At 35.6% G+C, this 23,786-nt stretch overlaps 1 protein-coding gene across 5 annotated transcripts in view; it reads left to right on the forward strand.

Annotated features, from left to right (window-relative positions):
- Nucleotides 1-23,786, forward strand: part of ZZZ3 (zinc finger ZZ-type containing 3) — a 90,556-nt gene that overhangs the window by 15,453 nt on the left and 51,317 nt on the right. For 4 of the 5 annotated variants that reach the window (XM_088128400.1, XM_088128398.1, XM_015887321.3 and 1 more), the window contains exons 1-2: nt 2,685-2,831; nt 13,957-15,494. In XM_088128400.1, coding sequence (XP_087984526.1) covers nt 14,008-15,494 — 1,487 coding nt within the window. In that variant the 5' untranslated portion in view covers nt 2,685-2,831; nt 13,957-14,007. Of the gene's footprint in view, nt 1-2,684; nt 2,832-13,956; nt 15,495-23,786 lie in introns of those variants that run through there. The other variant, XM_088128399.1, reaches the window with a different exon arrangement.

The following is a 23,786-nucleotide window of genomic DNA, read 5'->3' on the forward strand; positions in this document are numbered from 1 at the left end:
TTTGTCTGGGTACAGTGTGTAATTAAAAATGCAACTAGAGTAAAATGATTGAAATTATCAAGGGAAAAAAGTGTGGCCCTTATGCATTTTAAGATTGCTATAACAGTTGAAATTTACTATTTAGGACTATGTAGGTTATTTATTTAACGAAGGAGCATAATTCAAAACTGTTGGTCATTTAGCATACATACAATTCTGTGGTGCATTTTCTTACAGACAAGACGTATATTTCTGCTTTGTAACATATGTGAATAGGCAGTAAGTTCATTTACAAAGGTTAAGTCTGTATGCAGTTCTGTATTATATTCATATACTTCCAAGTGTCTTTTAACAAACTGGAATTTTCAGCTGTGTAAACATGCTTAAAATCAGGTGATATATGTCCCGAGCTTCTCATAAGCTGATATTGAAAAAAATCATTATTATTTACTAAAAATGTGTATTATATTCAAAATTTGAGAACTGAACCCCTTGCAGATAGTTGGAAGGAATAAAATATTACTCTATGAATTTTGTAGATCCTAATGAATTATAGGATGTTATTGCTTTGATTATAGCATTTGTAATCAGTTGCTAGTCTCTAGGCCCACTAGGAAGTTCACAATACTAAATACAACAGAGAACTTGCTATATACAGTGGGGCAAAAAAGTATTTAGTCAGCCACCAATTGTTCAAGTTCTCCCACTTAAAAAGATGAGAGAGGCCTGTAATTTTCATGATAGGTATACCTCAACTATGAGAGACAAAATGAGAAAAAAAATCCAGAAAATCACATTGTCTGATTTTTAAAGAATTTATTTGCAAATCATGGTGGAAAATAAGTATTTGGTCACCTACAAACAAGCAAGATGTCTGGCTCTCACAGACCTGTAACTACTTCTTTAAGAGGCTCCTCTGTCCTCCACTCGTTACCTGTAGTAATGGCACCTGTTTGACCTTGTTATCAGTATAAAAGACACCTGTCCACAACCTCAAACAGTCACACTCCAAACTCCACTGTGGCCAAGACCAAAGAGCTGTTGAAGGACACCAGAAACAAAATTGTAGACCTGTACCAGGCTGGGAAGACTGAATCTGCAATAGGCAAGCCACTTGGTGTGAAGAAATCAACTGTGGGAGCAATAATTAGAAAACGGAAGACATACAAGACCACTGATAATCTCCCTTGATCTGGGGCTCCATGCAAGATCTCACCCCGTGGGGTTAAAATGATCAGAAGAACGGTGAGCAAAAATCCCAGAACCACACGGGGGGACCTAGTGAATGACCTGCAGAGAGCTGGGACCAAAGTAACAAAGGCTACCATCAGTAACACACTATGCTGCCAGGGACTCAAATCCTGCAGTGCCAGATGTGTCCCCTGCTTAAGCCAGTACATGTCTGGGCCCGTCTGAAGTTTGCTAGAGAGCATTTGGATGATCCAGAAGAGGATTGGGAGAATGTCGTATGGTCAGATGAAACCAAAGTAGAACGTTTTGGTCTAAACTCAACTTGTCGTGTTTGGAGGAAAGAGAATGCTGAGTTGCATCCAAAGAACACCATACCTACTGTGAAGCATGGGGGTGGAAACATCATGCTTTGGGGCTGTTTTTCTGCAAAGGGACCAGGACGACTGATCCATGTAAAGGAAAGAATGAATGGGGCCATGTATTGTGAGATTTTGAGTGAACACCTCCTTCCATCAGCAAGGGCACTGAAGATGAAACGTGGCTGGGTCTTTCAGCATGACAATGATCCCAAACACACCGCCCGGGCAACGAAGGAGTGGCTTCGTAAGAAGCATTTCAAGGTCCTGGAGTGGCCTAGCCAGTTTCCAGATCTCAACCCCATGGAAAACCTTTGGAGGGAGTTGAAAGTCCGTGTTGCCCAGCGACAGCCCCAAAACATCACTGCTCTAGAGGAGATCTGCATGGAGGAATGGGCCAAAATACCAGCAACAGTGTGTGAAAACCTTGTGAAGACTTACAGAAAACGTTTGACCTCTGTCATTGCCAACAAAGGATATATAACAAAGTATTGAGATGAACTTTTGATATTGACCAAATACTTATTTTCCACCATGATTTGCAAATAAATTCTTTAAAAATCAGACAATGTGATTTTCTGGATTTTTTCCCCCATTTTGTCTCTCATAGTTGAGGTATACCTATGATGAAAATTACAGGCCTCTCTCATCTTTTTAAGTGGGAGAACTTGCACAATTGGTGGCTGACTAAATACTTTTTTGCCCCACTGTATATTTTTATAATGCCAACTCCAAACATAATTGTCAGCTTCAAGATACTTAAGGTCCATGGTTATTCTTTTATTTTTACATCAAAAGGTAACTTTAAACAAAATCTGATTGCAGTTGTGATTTTAAGAGAATTGGAATTTTAGTTTAGTTTAACAACTATAGTGTACATAAGGACTTTTTAAGTTGTAGAACCAGCACTGTATTTTATTGTTTTTGTTTGTATTTAGCTAGATAATAAAATAGTATTTTAAAAAGAGAATTTGAAGTGACAGTTTTAATATATTTATATTAAATTATCTTAACGAGGCTGTTTTTAAGGAAATGGTATAAACTTAAGAGAATATTCAGAATTCAATTTAAGCAATGCAGTTTATTTAAGAAGTACTTATAAGTGACCTATACGATTTACTCACTTTTCATAATTCTGTTATCTTTTCTGTACAGTTTCGATATTAAAGGAAACATAAAATGATCAGATAAAATGCATGGAATGCATCATGGACTTTAAGAGTGATGACTAATAAGATTAGCGGAACAACATTGGAATTCCTCAGATCCAAGAAAAACCATTCATATTCCATTCATTTTGCAATGGTAGGAAACATTTAACATTTAATAACATTATATTGTTTTTTGTATCATTCAATCTTAATATCAAAAGTTGTTTTTCTAATGACTATCTAAACATCACACTTTTCATCATAGAATAATATTAATGAAACAGTGTTTTATTTGGTGACTTATTTTGTGCATGTTTTGTTATTATTATTTTTTTTATTACTGATGTTTTCTATGCCACTCCACTCCAAATGGAATGGTGTTGTATGTACTTTAAGGCCACACACCTGAAAGGTATAGAAATATTTCTACTTAGCCGGGCTGCATGACCTTCTGGAATTTGTGTTTAAGTTCTATAAATACGCTTCCCCACACTGTGATGCTCTTGATGTTGTTTGATCTAACTTGATCCCTGGAGCTTCATTCTTGCTCCAAAGTTTCTTCCTGTCCTGTTAAAACACTTTATTACCTTCTACAGTGTGCTTATCTGTTCTATTCTTAAATTGTAAATGTGATTGGAATCCAGCTGCTGGCAATGCCCCCAAGCCCTTTTTTAAACCTGTTCATTCAATGTAGACCTTCAATATAAATCTCCATTCAAAGATTTTCTGTGGAGGATGAGACTGCATCCAGCCCTATCTCATATTTATGCAGTCCTTGTTGTCCTGACTTCTCATAGATTAGAAACAAGATGGTGCTGTGCATAATGAAGGATGGATGAAATTACTCTTACATGCTTAACCTTGACTTTCCCCTTACCAGTCCTTCTGGCAGTATTGACCCTAGTATTCTTCAAGATAGACTGTGATTCTTTAAGTCCAGCACAATGCATGATAGTCATCCTATAATGTATTTTTTATTATTTTGTCTCTGAACCTTAAAACTAGTGAATTTATTTTCCTTGCTTTTCATACCATAACTTAACAAAGAATTTTTAACTTGGATAGACAGGTTAGAAATGCCTGCTTCTCTTGGGTTCATTACATTCTGCTCTGACTTCCTGTCATGTGCCTTGGAGTTCCTTCGAATTTGAAGTATAGTCCTAGTAAATATGGCACAGTATTTATATTTAGTTTTATCCCAGAGAACATATGCACAAAATACTGAAATACGTTGCATAATACTCCCATGTATTCAGAACGTGCCAGGACATGTCTTGCTCATTAAAGAAAATCTCTGTAGAAACTTTGATAACTCAGCTTGCCTTTGAATTGACGAAATGGCTAAATTGGATATATTTTTGTGATGTCTTTGCTTTTTCTAATGTTGGAAGTAATTATATTGTATTTTGTTGTTTAAGATTCCATTTTTAAAAATTGTATTTCATACAGAAGTATTTTTTTTCATGCCAGAAATAACTTGTACAATATTCATGCCAATTTCACTATAGTCTGCTTGTTAAGTCCACTGCAGAAACATATGAACTGTTGTAGAAGCTACAGTATTTTACATTTCACATTACATTACACAAATGAAACAGTGCTAATTATTTTCTGCTGTTTGTTGAATCTGACCTGTTTAAAAAAATCTGAGTACGATTTAGTAGAAATATAAATTTGTACTAATATTGCAATCTTAAACATTTTAAGTAAGAAAGAAGGTCACATGGTTTTAATATTACTTATTTTTCCTTGTAAGTTTTACATTAGATTGCAGCCTAAATCTGACCAGACAATACAGAGCATTGAGATGACTGATGAATATAGATGTCAGTGATATATTAACCATTGAAGAAAAAAAAAAGCCAACACTTTTTCTATTGTCCTTGTCTTGAGATTATTTTGCTACAGGTTTCCATAGCTAGAGTATTTATGTCGCTGGTAATAAATACAGATTTTCCAGAACTGAAACAAATTTATAACTTCATGGCATAGATTTTCTTACTTGTGAATAACTTAGTGAACACTTGACACATTTTGTAACTTGACTTAATTTAATGGACAATTAAGGCGTAATGTTAAATTTACACTTTGTAGAATTTCAGTACATGAAAACTCAGACTAACTCAAACAGTCCCATTTTCCTCATTTAACTATGTTGTTTTAGTTAAGTTTTCTGAAATGTAATCTTATTGCAGTACACTAATTAACAAGAAGGTGTGGTACTTAATATTTTATTGGCTAGTTCTATCTTACCAACATAACATTGTTGATACTATATTGTATCTTTCCTCTAATGACCTTGCTTGAATTTTTAATAGTAATAAAGTAGCTCCTAAAATCCAGTTTTGCAACTATTGATTCTGGATTTAGTCTACTTTTTCATAGCTGGTTGGGAGATAAAGGGTCAGGCCTATTGCCCCTGTCCCCCAGGAGCTGGAGGAGACTCACTGAAAATGACAACAAAAAGCTTCTGAAAACTACAGACATCAAGTCCAGCGCCACAATTGCTCATTCAGAAGTGGTAGAGATCTGTCCTGGAACAATAAAGGCAAGAGACAGGATGAGAACCCTTCTGGAGAGAGGAGCCCCAGTGGCTTAGGAGGGGCCAAGTGGCCAGGCAACACCATGTAGCATCATACCTCCAGCAACCAAAACAGGTGCCAAGGAGGTTAAATCATGCTTTTGCACAGTACTCATCAAACCTCCTATTTGCAGCTTCATGGCTCCAAAGTATCTTAGAGAATAATACCATCTTATCAGCTGGTACCACAAATATGAATTTGATCCATTGAGTGAAATGATAGGTCCAGACATAGGGATGAAAGGTTGCACATGGGCAATTCGAATAACACTGTATAGAATAATGTAGGGGAGAGGACTTTACAACAGACAGCCAGTCCCCTCTGTAAGAGGTCAAAGGGGCATGGAGAAGGAAATAGCTTACCCCACAAGCAGGATGGAAATGTGTCTACTAAAACACCTCTTAATTGAAAGATTGGGTAGCAGAGCACAGCCATATGTGCACATGTAGAAAAGAGTAAAGAGCCCCCCCCAATGGTATCAAGGGAGCGGGCTCCGTAAGTTCTCATTCCATCCCATTGTGAAATTACACCAATAGCCAAGCTTCAACCTTGACCTCCCCCCATAACACTACAGTGGGAGAGAAAGCCATTGGATGAAACTAAGAAGGCAGAGAAAGAAAACAAATTCCAACCACAATAGAGCCTGAGCAACAGCTCCTATAAACATAAAAATAGTTTCTGAATCTGCCTCATTTTTATTTTAAATGTGACCAGATGGATCCCTTTAAGCACCCCATTGGGCTCATTCAGGGTTGCCATCAGATATGCTCCAGACAAACAGAACAAACAGCAGCTGGAATCCTCAGGGACCATCTGAGGAGGGAATCCAGGAATAACTAAAACAAGTACATTTGTTTCAGGCAACAGTTACCTAAGTAAAAATTGAAAGAAAGAAACATTTCTCTCCTAAGCTTCTGATTTAAGTTTGCAATTTACAAGGGAAAGCCAGGAAAATCAAGGAGGAATGGTTTGCTGGAGAGATCCTTTACCTCTCGAGATATAGATAGCATTTTTTTCAAAGAATGTAGGATAAGATCTTTGTACCCAGCATGCACACTAGAGTAAATCAATCTGATAACTGTATCTGAAATGTTTTGCGTTTGTCACGCTCAGTTATTCCCAAAGCTCCTTGGGCCAGGAGGTGGCATTATTTATTTTATCTTCATACTCTTTATTTACAAGTAAAGCTATAAACTGCAGGGAACCTGTCTTTCTCATACGCAGAAGTTAAGGGGAAGCACAGCCAGATAAAGGCATCCTCCAGAAAGATAGATGATGGTAACAGTAATTATGAAATAGGTATATCAAGGCAGGCAGAGAGAGATGAGCCAGGGTGTGTAAAACCTAGAGGACTTCTGAGAGGGAAGGTTTGTGACCTTCCAGTTCTATCCTATAGAATCAGCACTGCTGCTACAGTTCCACACCCAAATTAGTGAGTCTTGCATATCTATTAGTTGCCTGGTTGAAAAACAGATAAAAAATTAAAGGCACTCTGAAAGCTCCACAAGAGCCAAAACTCAGTCAACAAAATCAGCATTAGGAAGTCTTTTTAAAGGCATTAGAGTGTGATTGCACTTTGGGCATACTACTGTGTCCTGTTGATGTTAAACTTCAAAAATGCTTTTGAAACAGAAAATTCATTTAGTTTTTAAACATTTCTTGAAGAGCAGTGTCAACAGAACAGGATGCATAGTGTGCTTCATGCTTTAAAGAAAGCTCCTGAGCATGAGAATATAGGTATTATCATTTACATATCCCAAGCTTATTTGTTTGGCTGATATTGAGACTATTTAGTAAATAATTGTGTTTTTATGGGAATTTCTTTTTTATATCTATTTCTTTGTGTTATTTCTAGTATATAAAGTTTATTACATTGATCACTTATATCTACAGTCTAGTAAGTTTTGCACATCAAATAGAAACAAGAACATGCTTGCTTGCATCCTTATAATTTGAAAAACAGTGGAAAGTAAGATATTAAACTATTATTTCTTGACCTTAATGAAATCAAGTGAAACATGATTTTTTTATTTATCTTGCAACAACCTTGGAATTGCCTCTAAAAAAATTGTGTGATTCATTTTTTTCTTTATATGCCATTGAAGACCTCATTTTTTCTATAATATTTTTAGAACAGCTATATAGTTCCAATATACTACAGGAACTAAGTCGGTATAGTCCCCAAACTCTGCAGGAACTATTTATAACTTTAGTTTTTATTTTCCTGCCTTCTGCATCCACTATTTACACTTCCCCTATCTTCCTTATGTGATATATTAGAGGGTAAGGTTAGTATAAAAGACGTAAATACGGATAACTGTACAGAGGAACACCATGCTTATTATCTATACAGGTAGTCCTCGTTAGCAACCACAATTGGGACTGGCAACTCAGCCATTAAATGAAGCGGTTGCTAAGTGAAACCACAATTGTGCTTACAATTTTACTTCAGCTTTCCTTTGCTTTACAGACTTGCGAAGGTCTTAAATGTGAGAATTGGTTGCAAAGTTATCTTTTCATCAACATTGTAACTGTGAATGGTAAATGTCCGAGGCACTCGCTAAATGAGGACTACCTGTATTTATTTTCTTACATGGTAAGAACAGAGGAGCCACCTTTCCTTAATGAATTTGAATTTTGTAGAAGTTAAAAAAAAATCTTATTTAAAGAAGGTACTAAAAGGATAGCAAAATAATCCCTCTTTCAATTAGAATTGAGTGTCAGTTGGAAAATAAAAATTGGGACATGAACATAGAATGCACTGTTTCCCCTGCCTAATACTTTATAGATGTTCTGGACATTAGTACCCTATCTAGCATGGCCTGACTTGGAAGACTTTGGTACAGGCAGTCCTTTAGTTACGATCATTCATTTACTGACTGTTTGAAGTTACAACAGTGCTGAATGAAGGGCCTTAAAACCAGTCCTTGATGTTCCAGCTATTGCAGTGCCCCTGCAGTCATGTGAACAAAATTTGGGTGCCTGGCAACCAGCTTGCACTTACAACCAGTTGCAGTGTCCCATAGTCACATGATTGCCATATGTGCCTTTACCTACCGGCTTCCCCCAAGCATAGTCAATGGGAAGCTGGCAAGGAAGGTTGCAAGTCACTGAGGTGAGTCTCCGCCCCTTGCATTTTTTTGCTGGCATGCACCGCACCCTCCTTTCCCCCTTCGCTCACACATACCACGCACCCTCTTTCCTTGGCCTCCCTGCAATCTCATGCACGCACCCTGCACTGTCTTTCCATGGCCTCCCTGCCATCACACACACAAATGCACATGCCCTGCACCCTCTTTCCTCAGCCTCTCTGTGATCACATGTACCTTGTGCCCTCATTCCCTGGCCTTTCTGAGCTCGTGCTGCACTGAGCACCCACTCCCCTGACTTGTGCGTGGCCTGCGCCAGGCTTCTCCCACCCCCCTCGCAATACCCTTGCACTCTCCCCTTGTTCCCCCCTTCTCTTCCCTTCCTAATGCTGGTACTCCTCACCCCATCTCCATTCCGTTTTATTGTTTATAATTCTTTAAATTTTTTGCTGTTTCTTCTGGGAGGCAGGAGTGGAATGTATGTATGTGTGTGCACATATGTGGTTGTGTATACTTGTATGTCTATATATATTAAATGAGTAAGAGAGAATGGTTGATATGTGCAGATGGAGATCAGTTACTTTTGTAAATGGGATACCATTGTGGGCAGTTCTTTAATTAATGATTTTTATTGGGTTCTTGGTGTTCTCTGAGCTTGCTTCTCTTCCCATTGGTGTTTCATAACCAGGCTAGGTAACATCATCAGTGCATGGGGGAATGGAGTTTGCTAGCTGTTAATATGTGGTAGCTTGTCCTACCAGCCTTGACTGGGTTATTGTTTCTTCCTTGATTGTTCTTGTTTATCTGATGCTGGTTCCTGCTTATCTGGATATTGGTTAATAAGTGTGTAATGTGGAAGGTCTGTTTGCCTCATTCCTTGACCTTCGGTTGCTTTCTGTCTTTAATAGTTGTGGATTGGGCTTATCTCAATATGTCTGCTAATAGCTGAATAACAAGAACAAGACTGCATGTATTTTAAGCTTTACAATTTTATAAAGCTGTAGCTTTGTTTCACAAAGAAGCCCCAGTTTCTACCACTGATTATCCTGCTGTAATACTGGGGAACAACACTGGCTGCATGGAGCTGATGGTGCTACTGGGAACTAAAAAGCATTTAATGATATTGCCTGCATTTTGTTATGTTGCACAAGTTACTTTTTGTCTCTTGTAATTATAGTTGAAAACTTGTTAACCAGAAAGCTGGTTTAGGGCAAGGCAGTAACTGAGTTAAATAAGAAAATCACAATAGTTGCATCATAGACAGGTGGGTGTATGGTAATGCTCTCTCTTTCTCTCACACACACTCACCTCACTCACTCTCTCTCAGTTCATATGCACTACATCCTTGGGGATATATGTTTATTTCAGCCATCCTACTCCCCCTGAAATGTGTTGGATTACAAATACCATCATCCTAGTCATCAGGAGCAATTGCCTTGCTTAAAGTTGATTAGTTGCTGTAACATACTAGGTTTGGGATGCTTGATCTACATGTAAAAAAGGTAATTAAGTTTCTTTCATTTTCCTCAAAAGCCTACACATTATTAATCGATGCTAGCTTCAGCTTACACATCTTTTCTGGACAGTCCTTTTTTTTCAAACTTTGGCATTTTGTCTTATCAACAGGAAATAATGTAAAGCTTTGGAAAGTATCTCAAAAGGAGAATAGATGCAAACAGAGAAAGCCACTGATTCAGTCTTTAGAACTTTTCATATAGAGGCCTGAGTACAATTCTTGAATAATGCTTTTATTATAGACTGTTGAATGAATTGTTCCCCACTTCTGCTTGGAATTGATGTCTTATGCATATCTTGCTGTCACAAACTCTGTTGGCTTCTCTGTCTTCTGCTTTGAGACTCACATAGTTGAAATCCCCAAAGAGCGTGAAATTGCTTTTTATTTTGTAGCCAGCATAGCTGAAAATAGAATGACTGATAAATTATTGTTTAATTGAAAATGCAAAATCATTTTAAAAAATGGTCCTCTTAGAAATGAGAACTGAAAAATAATTGCAAAATCAGGAACCAAGCAGATTCAGGATTGATTAAACTTCTCCGCTTACTTATCTGAGTCTCCTTATCCCCACTTCATATTATCTTTAAAAAAAAAAAGTTCTGTAACCTGTTCTGTGCCCAATTTTGTGGCAGTTCTTTTGATACTTTAAAAATTGGCTTATGCTGCCCTGTGTAGATGGTACTTATACTAGAAAACAATGCAAAATGTTGTAAAATGTCAGATTTTGGAGACGTTGTTGCTTGTCATAAATTACTGAATATCAGTAATTTATATAAATAAAGCCAGTAATATATGTTATATCAGTCTTGAATTTTCTTGCAAGAACACAGGTTTTCACCAAAAATAAAAGAATATTTCAATTTAGCAAAATTTGGATTCTTCTGGGGTGTGTGTGTGTGTGTAATATACCTTTTTAAAAGAGGAAGAGAGGAACAGATAAATGTAAAGTGAGTCATTACAGGAGTATATACTTGAATATGCATAGTTTATCTAAGATCGTAAAAAGAATATTTTGCAAATAATGTTAGGAAAAATTGCTGGATTCTGGTTTAGTAACTTTCAGGGATTGTGTTCTAACCATGCAGAAGGAGCTATGGGATACGTATTCAGACAGAAAAATAAATATTGGGCAAAAAGTGTTCCTTGTTTATGATGCTATATTGAGGTGGTAAAAGAAGGAGTAGAGCTGGAAATATTGGAAAGATAAGACAATACATTAAAAAAAATACATTGTTGTACCCAGACTCCCTCAAAGGAAACATATTTTGTAAAACAAAATATATTTTTCCCTCCTTGTAAAATCTTAATCTTTAAAACATTTGGTTAGAATGAACATTAAATGGAAAAGATTACTACAGGTGTCATGGAAGAATATTCATCTAATGTTTGCTGCAAGGGCTCTGCCTAGCTGGCATCATGATTAAACATTCTTACTGATTTTATTGACATTCTGATTTCAAAGTTTAAGTGTACTTCACTTTTTTGATGAAGAGTTCAATAGCTTGTTCATGGAGAAAATATATCTCTGTAGTTGCTAAGAGTCAGCACTGACTTGATGGCACAAAATAATAATAAAAAAAATCAATAGTTTGTAACATAGATTTAGTAATTACCAACTCTGTGGCAGTAAAAAGGTGGCAGTCTCAAACTAGAGTTATGCCAGAAATCCTCTGAGTTGTCACATCGTGGCCTGGCTCTTGGAGTAACAGCTTCATAGTTCTTGCTGCCATCACTTACCTGCTAAGGAACATCTCACTTGGCATGCTCTCCACAGCCCTGATATTTGAGAGGGATAGAGCTCCCACACCCCATGTTCCTTTGTGGCAGTTACTAGATAAAATAAATAAAATAGTGTCAGCAGTTCTTCCCTCCCCCCCGTTGGGAGATAAACATATCTCATAGGAGATAAACAAAAATAAACGCTATTAAAAAGAAATAGAAAACATTCTAATGTAGAAGCTTCTTTTAATTTTAAATATTAAAATGAAATAACTCAATATTAAGGGAAAAGATAACTTAGCTGTCCAATTTCAAAGTGGAGCAAAAGCTTCCAGATAAATGGAGATGGAAAAAAATCTAATGTCTGTTGCTTTGCCCCCATAGACCACAAGATGGTGCTGGTACAATACTAGCAGGAGGAGGATTTATATTCCCAAATGATATTAGTGATTATCAAAAAACAAATCAAAACCCTATAACGCAGTAAAAGGTATTTTCTGGAGCCTAGCCTGATTTAGTAATTAAAGCTTCAAGTTGAATGCCTAATTTTCATAAATTTACAAAGTGACAAATATTAACTGACATACACAGTACACAGCAATTAGTAGCAATTAGTGCAGTTCTTATCTAACCCTTGTCCTATTCTTCTAGAGATTAGAGTATGGTGGAATCTGATTCCCTTTCTGCTTCAATTGGCCTGGAAATTCTGTTTTTTCTGGAAAATTAATTGGGGGCTGGAGGAGAACATTGATAGCTCTCTTGCTTTCCTACTCTTGGCACACTCTTTTGCTCCTTTTCTTTCATGAGTTTTCTCTGCAGTCTCCCAAAATAACAAAGCTTCTTTCTATCTAGGATAAGAGTGATTAGGGGATTGGACTTAGTATGTGACACAGATCATGTCACACACACAATTAATTCAAACTCATGTGCTAGTTGGTTTTCATTTAAACCAGTTGACTGTGAAACTTGCATTTCACAACAGAACCCAAAATCTTTAGGTATGTTTTGAGCTTTATAGAATAATTATTTGGTTATTTAGATATTTCCACCCCTCATATAAACTATCAGAGCCTGCTTTCAAAAATGTTCTTGTTGAACTGATCACTCTCCAAAAGGATCAATTAAAACAAAATCATGTTCCTTTTATTTGTAAAGAATTTAATTAAACTTAATTGGTTTTCATTGACTTTTTTTTTTGCTGTTATTTTTCTTTGTCCCTAGGGGACAAAATATATTCCAGTTTTATATTTTGTTAAATACTGTTAAGTACTGACCCCTTTACAGAAATATCATACCTTTTAACTTTCCACTAGCCCATCTTTTTAATGAAAAAGTGGAAAACAGCTTTAAATCTGCTTTAAAAAAAATCTCTGACTGCTTTCCCAGTTCCAGCTTTATTTGTGCCTGATCAGCAAAAACTCACAAATTTAGTTTCCAGTAAGTATAATACATATCTTCTATTTTAGTTCCAAAGCACTTAAAATTCTTACTGGTGAATTGATATTGGGATAATAATCTGATCTATTGTTCTGTGTGTGTATATTAGTTTTCCTTTTATACCTTGTGACAAAAGACTTTATATTACAATATTTCTTAATTAAAATCTTAGTACCAGTGCTAATTCCTTTTAGTTTTATGCATAAATCATGTTTCCCTTCAAGGTTCTGCGTTTTTCATAAATAATTCTTTCAGCAATCTTCTATTTATTAAAAAGCAATAGTACTGACAACAGTGTAACTGCAAACAAAAAATACAAATATCAAATTCAATTTTTAGTGTTGCACAATTATTGGCTACCGTATAATCTATATAAATAGTCCTTATTCGATATAAAATTGGATCAGACAAACCAACTTCAGATTGATCGGAAGTCTTTCACCTTATCTCTTTTTCAGAATAAGATCAATTAAAATGTTGATGATTATCATTGATATATTAACAGTGCACTGCTGAAAATTAGATGAGGATTTATCCTTTCAATTTGGTATACCAGATCTTTTGGCTTTCCAGATTTTAATGTTTTAAAACTTATACATGTTATTGCTATCATCACTTGATAGGGCATTGCACCTTCTCTTAAATGCAATGGAAATGGATTATTCAGTGAGCAGTAATGTTTTTTATCTTAATATTTCATAACTACTTTAGAGAGATCATGACTTACTATGAAAACCACCAGAGTTGCGTTTGCAGCTAATCTGTTATGTATAAGTATGAGTGCTAATAAAGAATCTTTTAGTACTGTAAAAATATGTATGGTTTGTCATGTTATCAGAATAAGAAAAATACAGTGCTAGATAGAAGTGCAGTTATACAGTTACTATATAAGTTCTATAATGCTTTTCTCATTGTTTTGTTCACTTTTCTTTGAAGGTTTTCGAATGAGTGGATCATGAGGAACATACTTTAGGGACTTGCCATAGTATGGCTGCTTCTCGATCTACTCGTGTTACAAGATCAACAGTGGGGTTAAATGGTTTGGATGAAAACTTTTGTGGCCGAACTTTAAGGAACCGTAGCATAGCTCATCCAGAGGAGGTTTCCTCTCTTCCACAAGTAAGATCAAGATCACCAAAGAAGAAATCAGAATCTCTCCAAACTCAGAAGGGAAATAACAATGGAAAAACGAATGATGTAAAGCAGCAAAGTTCTAGAGAATCATGGGTAAGCCCTAGAAAAAGAGGCCTGTCAACTTCAGAAAAGGATAATGTTGAGAAACAAATTGTGGAAAATTATGAGAAGAAACAAGTGGAACCTCTTTCACCAGTTTTAAAGAGAATTAAGCGTTGCTTACGTTCAGAGGCACAACATAGTTCAGAAGAAGTGCTGCCTTCTAAAACAGGGAAAGATCGATTGGAACACAAAAATTCGGTATCAGAAAATGTCACGGTCAATCCAGGGCCTAAACGAGCTTGTCGATGTCTTATATTGGATGATAGTGATAAAAGGGAGGTTAAAAAGGTAACTGCTTGTGTGGAAAGATTAAATAATTCTTCAGTAACCGAAGAACTCATAGGCTGTCAGTCTGTCAATGGGGTTAATGGGAATGGCTCAAGTGCTACAAAGTGTGGTGACTGTCAATTGGATGGGGCCACTGCACAGAGCAGTGCTGATTCCTGTTCATCTGAGGAAAAAAGTATAGCAGAAAATGGAAATACATCATTTTTTCACAGAAGTAAGAGGGACAGTTTTATAGACCACAGTGTGCCTTGCACAAATTCACAAGAACAGTTAACATGTGAGGACCATAAACAATTAAAGAACTGTTTGTCTGAGGAAACTGTTAACCAGACACATGAGTCAGGTACGGGTACGGGGTCCTTTGCTGAAACCCAGTCATCTTTGTTAAGGGATTCTGAGGAGGAAGTAGATGTGGTGGGGTATAGCACTGCCTCAAAAGAGCAGTCTGAAAACACCAACAGCAATCTGGACAGTTATGATAGTACAGCTGCCTCAGGTGAACCTGAACCACCAGTTTTGGACTGTGTTTCAGCTCCAATTTCATCAACGTCTGAATATCAAGAACACAGGTACACACTGAGAACATCACCATGGAGGGCAGGCCCAGCAAAAAGTAGCCCTGTTAAACATAACTCTCCATGCAGAGAGAATGGACAGCTTGAGGAGAACAATCATAGTGTTCCTGAAAAGAATGTAGAATCAAGTGTTATTAATATCAATGGATCTGGTGCAAATACAGAAATTGCTCCAAGTGAAAGAGAGAGTTATTGTGATTCTGGAGATTATACAGGGGACGGACTAAGTAAATCAACTTCAGAAAATAGACTTGTTACTCCATCCCTACCATCTGCCAAAGAAAGTGCCAGTCTTCATACTGTAGAAGAAGAGGAGGAAGAACCTGACGTGTATTTCTTTGAATCAGATCATGTGGCATTGAAACACAACAAAGAGTATGTGTAACTATGGTAACCATGGATTCTGTTTTTTGTTTGTTAATCAGATTTCTAGTTTTCAACAATTCTATATTTACCCTAGAACCAATTTGAAAAATTGCTTTCTTTATAAGGCATTTAAATTTTATTTAGAGGAAAAGTAACACGTTTAGTCTCCTGTCATTACAGTTAAGAAGTTTTATGTAAATATGTTTTAATATAAATGTTGTAGCAGGAAGTTACTTTTAAAGGGCACTTTTCTGTTTGGAGATTTATTTGGAAATAGCTTTTATATACTTCAGGTTTCATTTTAAAATTTTAGCGATTTTTTCCTTTAATAAGCTGAATAAAATGTATTGTGTTAAACAGTTATATTAGTGTACATAGCAGAGTGTATAAACTCAATTAGATATTATAAATAATAGTATTGCAATAGGGATTATATATTGTTCATATTCATTAGTATGATCCAAGTTGCTGAAGTCCCATATTGCACTTTCCAAATGTATTCAAAAAGCTGTCATCGATTATCTCATAAATTTATTTGAATAATAACATCTTTCAATTTGTGAATTAGGAGTAATGTATATCAGCTGTACAAATATGATGCTTGTCATTTTGACAGGTGCAGACTGGGAAGCACTGATTATTTAATCGACCTCACTCTCCAACTTTGTTTTTTCAGTGCATAGACTGTGGAAAGTCCAGGGCTCTAGATCAGTAATAGAGATCTAGATATGTGCGCTTGGCCTAGAAGGAAAGTTGTCTTTTTTCTTAACCTGTTAAGCTCTGTAAAGATGTCAAAGTGACAAGAGTTCAACCTTTTCTAATTCCTGATTGTTTTATTGAAAGAACAAATTAATAACACTCATTCTCCCCTTGATGTCAGTGTTAGTAAAAAGTGGATGTGCCTATCACCTCTCACACTCTCACCTGTGGGACTACTTTGCATGTTCAGGAAGGCATAAGGATTTTTAAAGTTTCTGATAATACCAGTTTAATTCAGCAATTTTACATATGTAATCCAAGACCATGTTTATGTAGCAAGAAACAAGTTTATAGCTCTGTAATTCAGATATGTTTAAATTTATTGTTGTTTTTGTATATTTTGTCACTGCTAGTTAGCAGCCTACAAGATTTTAAATAGGTAAGGCAGGAACAGCAACAGCAACAGCTTTCAGCTAAGAGGTCCATGTTTTTAAAAAAGTGGCATGGGGCTGGGTGAGTAGCTGATTTTAAAGGCAAAAATCCGTTTTGATATTTAAATTGAAAGAAAAAACCCTAAAAAGTCATGCCATCAAATATCACCTCTTTGCCTTTCATGATGTTAATGGAGATGTAAATTACTTTGTGCATTTGCTTGAATTGTCTTGGCTTTGTAAAGAAAAGGTGCACATTGTTTTCACATTTAGAATAGCATCACTTAGGGAAATTTTTCAGTATTATTTTGAAAGAACATGTTTTATATAAAATACAGTATATGTTTTTATAGTGCGTACTGATTTTATCTTTTTGAAATTTGAAACATTTCTGGCTTGTGATTTTATCTAATATATTCTGTAGATTTTTGTTTTTGTTTGTTTTTAAATTTCTGAGGGTTTGAAGTTCACTGGATTAAGTTAAAAGCTTGGTGGAAAACATGCTGCTTCCATTTCCAGGTGAAAATCTGCTTTTTAAAGGCTATTTTAATAGATAATGTTGATACATTGCATACACAACTCTGTTCTAAAAAGAAACTCACAATTTTCAAAAGCAGTTTTATTTGGCACTTGCTGAACCAACAACTAAAGTTGAAGACTTATTTCAAATTTAAGCCATTTGAAAAGTTGTCTTGGACTTGCATAAATTGATTATTATCATATTATTTGAATATATTTTCAGCACACTTGAAAGCAGATGAGTGTTTATTGTTCATAGGTACAAGAATATGACAGCTCTGGCTGATTTGCAGAAAACTGTTAAATCCTTGAGAAGAAAAAAGTAGTTCTTTCAATGACCAAATCAACAAACCATCTAATTTCTGATCCTTAAGAAGAACGTAGATGAAAAGTTGTGTGAAAACTGCAGTTATTGGTAAATGTCAACATTGATTTGATACTACATTTTCCCTTTAGGTTAATTTCCAATATATAATATATTTTTCTCCCCCTGCCCTACCTCTTTTTCCTGTTAAATCGTCTCTGGAATTAATTGTGTAGGCCAGAGATCAATTTAAATTTCATGAAATAATTAAAATTAAGGTGCCTGTGCACATACAGCCTAATTGCTATGAGAAATTGTTCCTAACTGAATAGAAAATTAAAAGTACTTCATTGGTTTTCCCATTTGCTGCAGATATGTCTCATTTCCTTTTCCAATATTTTATTTATTCCATATTTTATATTACATTTCTAATCTTGAATTAGTCTGTTTGAGGTAATCATAGTATCAAAATCAGCACAACCCTTCAGTGCATTGTTTTCTTTCTAAAATGATAACTTAGGTGTAGAAAGGGAAGAGAAAGGTAGAAGAAATTAATCACTTGGGAATCAGGGTTATAGAATCAGGGACATTATCATTCTATTTACATGATCGTGATTAACTGCAATTGTTTAGAGTTCTATCTTATCAGGCACAAACAAGTTAGAATCATAAATAAGTTTTTGCTTTGAAGTTTTTGAATAAACCAGAAGCCTCTGTTTATGTATAAGGCAATGCAAACTATAAATGTAGCCATCTGAGTTTGATTAGTTGGTCAGGCTGGCAGGAAGAAAGAAGCCAGGATGATCAAATAGTGTACACAAGACACTTGCTTGTTCCTGATAAGCCAGGCTTCTGAACAAATGTGAGCTGTGTGCATGTACAACCTATGTTTCTACTGGTTAGTTTTTCATCTTTTCAAATAACCCTTTTTGAGCCATTTTTGGATTAGATTTTTCTCTAACCTAGATTTTATCAGATTTTTACCTGGATTTTTAAAATTTGCCAGATGAACCTAATGACTATATGCTGGTAATATGTGATTTCAGAACAGAATATGCAAGAATAATTGCCAATTAGGGGAAATATATACTGACATTTCCTTTAGGAAATGAAATGTGTCTTGCCTATATGCAGGCAGTTTGATGCTCTATGCCAGTTTGACACTCTTTGCTGGCTGGGGAATTCTGGGAGTTGAAGTCGACATATCTTAAAGTCGTTAAGGTTGAGAAATGCTCCTCTGTGCTATGTAAACAACTCTCTTACATCAGGGTCCACCCCATTTATAGTATCAGTTTGCAGTCATTTTTAATAAAGTATTGTTAAAAAAATTCACTTGAACAGATAAACTGGTGCTTTCTAGTTATTTTGGATTCCAGTATCTGTAAGCTGAAGCCAGCAAGGGAATATGTGAGTTATAGATGAAAACTTGGCATTTGGCTTCCATTTTATCTCTACTCTAGAGCATGGATGGCAGTGTGTAGCTCTATGTATTATTGGGGTTGATCTCCTGCATCAGTGTTTGGGGATGATGGGAGATGCAGTTCAACAATACTTGAAGGGCCACAGTTTGCCCACACCTCCTTTAGAATTTCCAGAGTATATTCCTACTTTGTTTCATCTTTTAAATTGCAATTATATATGCTTCTGTCATAAGTATTAGAAAAAAAATTATAAATTTTGGTCACATACTATATTCTGTTTTTAATCACAACAGATTTCCTAGTTTATAGGGAATTTTGTCTTTGAGAAAAATGGCTAGGAAAAGTCAGCATTTATTATTTAAAGAAGTAAAGGTTCAGTGTGGATCTGATCTTAGATTTCAAAGTAATGTGATTGTGAAGGAATACAAATGTGCTTTTTTCTGGATTGCTATTAGCATTGTTTTCAGGATTTCTATTTTGTTATGATAGGCAGAAAATTAAAATAATAGAGAACATACATGGAAGTGAAACCTAATAATAAATATTGGAATATCAGCAGCCTCACATATTCTTTAAATATTTACATCAGGGAGTCTCACAAAGTGTCAGTTAATTGAGAAAAGAACTTTATCTGGGAAAATAAACACATTCAATACTGCTCTTAGTGTAGCTCAGTTTTTAATTTTATGTATAGTTTTACAGTATTGCTTGATTGTATTTTATTATTTTTATGCTACAGTCTATGATTTGCAGAATTTTGGTTCCATATTACAGAAGAAATGCAATTATATTATTAAAGAGAATGTTTGGGCCGTACATGAGCACAGCCTCTATTATAAAAGCTGCTTGTTCTTCAGGATTCTGAGCAATCCTGAAAAAAGGTTTTGGCTGCCTGAAAAGAGTTTGAAAGCCTGTAAAACAACAGTCTTTTTAAATGAATGGAAGGCAAGAGCTGGGCTCATGTGGGGTCCAAAGCACTTTTCCAAAATCCTTTTCAAAATGTGTACTCTACTTATATTTTATATTTATTTTTAATTGGATTGCTTGTCCTGGACACCTTTATTTTTAAACAAGTGTTTATTTTTTATTTTTAAGTTTTAGCACAGAAGTTGACAAAATATCATTGTGTAATATGTATTTGTAATGTATTTTTATAATACTTTTATTACAGTTGCATGAAAAAGTTTAAGCACTCTGCACAATTTGTATATTTCAGTGAACCCGATTTAACTGAAGTTGGCACCACCTTTATTTTCTGTTGAACAGAGGTTAAACGTGACATCTTTCTGTAAATTTGTATATGTATATGCTATTTATGTGCAATTTACCAATTTAAGATAAGGAAGCAATGAATAAGACTGGTGCAGAAGTTTGAACACTCAGTTGATTCAGTGCTCTTTTTTAAATTCTGAAGTTCTTAATAAAGCCCCCCAAAATGATTTATTAGGCTATAATTAGCTAAGTGAAGACAGTTCCACAGGTGAGTAAATATTCTGACTTTACAACCTTTCAGGTTGAGATATTTGTTCTGTCTACTTGTAACAATAATGAACCTCCCCCCCCCCCAAAGTAACTGTCTAAGCATTGAAAATAAAGATAATCTTACAAAGCAGGGAAGGACTATTTAAAGAAATCTAAAACCATACAGCTAGCAGTTCCAACTGCAAGAAATGTTGCTGAGAAATGGAAATTGTTTAGAATTGCTGAGGCAATATCTGGAAGACAAAAATCTTTGCTAGAATCACCCCCAAATTGAGCAGATTTGCTAAACAGTTCGTTGCAGATTTGCTAAAAAGTTTAGCTAACACTGGAATAATTGTCCACAGTACAGCATTGCTATACAGTGATCTGCACAGAAGAGTTGACAGAAGGAAAAGTTTCATCACCAAAGTTGTGATCTAAAGTATGCAAATGAAAGCACTATGAAGCCTGAACTGTTTTAGAACAAGGTGCTTTGTACTGCTGAAACAAAAACAGAACTCTGGCCACAACCACATTTGGAGAGAAAAGGATGAAGCATTTGGAGAAAAGATGGCTCTAATATCCTCTAAGGTTGTGTGGTGCATTAAATATTGTGCATGAGAAAGGAAGAATGGATACAAGTAAATATCAATGTATCTTAAAAACTAATGTCCCACAGTCAGTGAAGAAATTGCAGCTGAAAAGAAATTGGCTATTCAGTAGGATATGTGAAACATGTTTTCAAATCAACCATGAAATAATTATAGAAAAGATAGCTTTAAGATAGCCTTCATAGTCCCCAGACTTGAATGTTAGTAAAAAATCTTCGGGAGATCTCAAACGTTAGTGCATTCCAGGTGATTTAAGAATATTTCTGAGCTGGAGGAGTTCTGCAAGGAAGACTGGGGGAAAGAATCGAAAAGGAACAAAGATTATCACAGTACAGGAAACATTTGGAAGCTGTTATTTGTGCCAAAGGAGGTGTTAGAAAGTACTGTCTGAAAGGGTATCCGCACTTCTGCTGCTACCTTGTTCACTGTTTTCTTTTAATCTGTAAAGAACTGCATATGCATTTAAATTTGCAGGAAGGTGTCATGTACCATGTATGGGTTGTATTCAGTTCTGTTCACTTAGGGATTCACTGAAACATATAGTAGTACTTAAAGTCTGTGAAACCTTTTGAATTTTCAATATTTCTACATAAATATATTCTAAAACGTGATCTATTCTTCATACATGTCCTAAAACTAGATAAAGAGAATCAAACAAATGAGCCAAAAACATTATACTTGTTCATTTATTTATTGAGGGAAATAATCCAAAACTACATATTTGTATGTGGAAAATGTATGTGAACCTTTGCTTTCAGTAAGTGGTGTGCCCCCCTTGGGCAGCAATATCTGCAGTTAAATGTTTCCAAGAACTGTTGATCAGTCCTGCACATCAGCGTGGAGGAATTGGATCCCATTCGTTCTTTCAGAACAGCTTCAACTTAGGGATGTAACTTTCTTCTGCTTTAGCCATTCTTTGGTCTTGTGTGTTTTGGGTCGTTGTTTTGCTGCATGACCCAGTTTGTTTTGAGCATCAGTTCATGGACAGATACCCTGACATTTTCCTGTAGAATTTGCTGCTACAATTCAGAATTCATAGTTCCATCAAAGATGGCAAGGGTCCTGGTTCAGAGGCAGCAAAGTAAGCCCAAACCAGTCGCCACCATGTTTCACAGATGGATAAGGTTCATGTGCTGGAATGCAGTGTTTGCCTTTTGCCAAATATAACACAATTCAAGCCAAAAAGTTCTGTTTTGGTCTCGCCCATCCACAGAACATTCTTCCAGTAGCCTTCTTTTTGGAGAGCAGTGGCTTTCTCCTTGCAACCCTGCTGTGGATGTCATGTTGTTCAGTGTTCTCCTGGGGGTGTTCTCATGAACACTGACATTTGCCAGTGCAAGAGAGGCCTTTAATTCCTTAAGCATTACCCTGGGATTCTTTAAGACATCCCAGAACATTACAGACCTTGCTCTTGGTGTGATCTTGGTTAGTTGACTACTCTTGGGAAGGTAACAGTGGTGTTGAATTGCCTCCATTTGTACACAGTCTGCCTGATTGGACTTGGTGGAGTCCAAACTCTTTGGAAATAGTTTTGTAACTTTTTCCAGCCTGGTGAGCATCAACAACTGTTTTTCAGAGGTCCTTAGAAAACTCCTTTGTTCAAGCCATAAGACACTTCCACATATATATGTTGTGAAGATCAGACTTTGATAGTGAATACCCAGAATGCTGTTCTTTAAATAAAACTCACACCTGATTATCATCCCATGGATTGAAACACCTGACTCTAATTTTCCCTTCAAATGAACTGATAATCCTAGAGATTCATATACTTTTTGCCACAGAGAAATCTGTAGCTTTGGGTCATTTTCCCCAATAAATAAATGAACAAGTATAATGTTTTTGACTCCTTGGTTTAATTGGGTTTTCTTTATCTAATTTTAGGATTTATATGGAGAACAGATCATGTTTTAGGTCATAGTTATGCAGAAATATTGAACATTCAAAAGGGTTCACAAATGATCACCACTGTACAATTTGAACAGGAATGCCTAAACTTTTACATGCAATTGTAGGTTTGTAGGACAACGTAGTCTTTACTGACAGACAGGGAGCCAGTTGAAAAGAAATTCTGATCTATTAAAACTCCCCCCCCAATAAGGATAGTCACATCAATATTATATTAACGTACAGATTTAGATGTAGTTATTTTGACTGTTCAAAGTGCAAAAATAATAATTAGGTATTGTTATCTAAGTTCCCTTTGTAATGTCAGAACAGATAAGGTAAAGTCAAATCCAGTTGGTGTCAGGAAGTGGGTTGTATTGCAATATGACGGTTTTTAAAAAAGGATTCCAAAAGAGATTGAACATAATGCTTTTTACGGTTTGTCACTGAGTGATAGTTACTGTTAGGTTATGTGGTAAGCTGATGTCTATGTTTGAAGATTTTTGTGTTAATGTATAACATTCATTGTATATCCTGCTTGATAGTTTTAGTTTTAATAGAGTTTTAGTAATATGAAATTCTTGTTTCAAGCTTGACAAACTAACTCTGATTAGTTAGACACAATCTGTCTCATTAGTTTGTGAGTAGAATTCATGACTTCAGAAAGGCTGATTACTTTGATAATAAGTTTATGTTCATCTGTGTACATGTAAATCTCCAGATGAATGAAAAATAATTTTATGCAAAATTTTAAAATATGATGCTCTGTTAATAATGGCAGCATTGGAACTTCTATGTGATACAGAGTATTTCTTCACCATAAAGCACTTTCTCTATTCTAGCATAAAAGCCCTCATTTATTATCAGTGCAATATTGTGCATATTTTGTTTTGGGGTTTTGTTTGGAAATGTAATTCTCTATTATGACTTACTTTGAAAATATGTATATGTTCAATTGTTGTAGTGAG

Source organism: Python bivittatus, unplaced genomic scaffold, assembly GCF_059951505.1.
Source record: "Python bivittatus isolate LINGU-HERP-01145 unplaced genomic scaffold, Pbiv_v1 ctg000700_np1212, whole genome shotgun sequence".
Lineage (NCBI taxonomy): Eukaryota > Metazoa > Chordata > Lepidosauria > Squamata > Pythonidae > Python > Python bivittatus.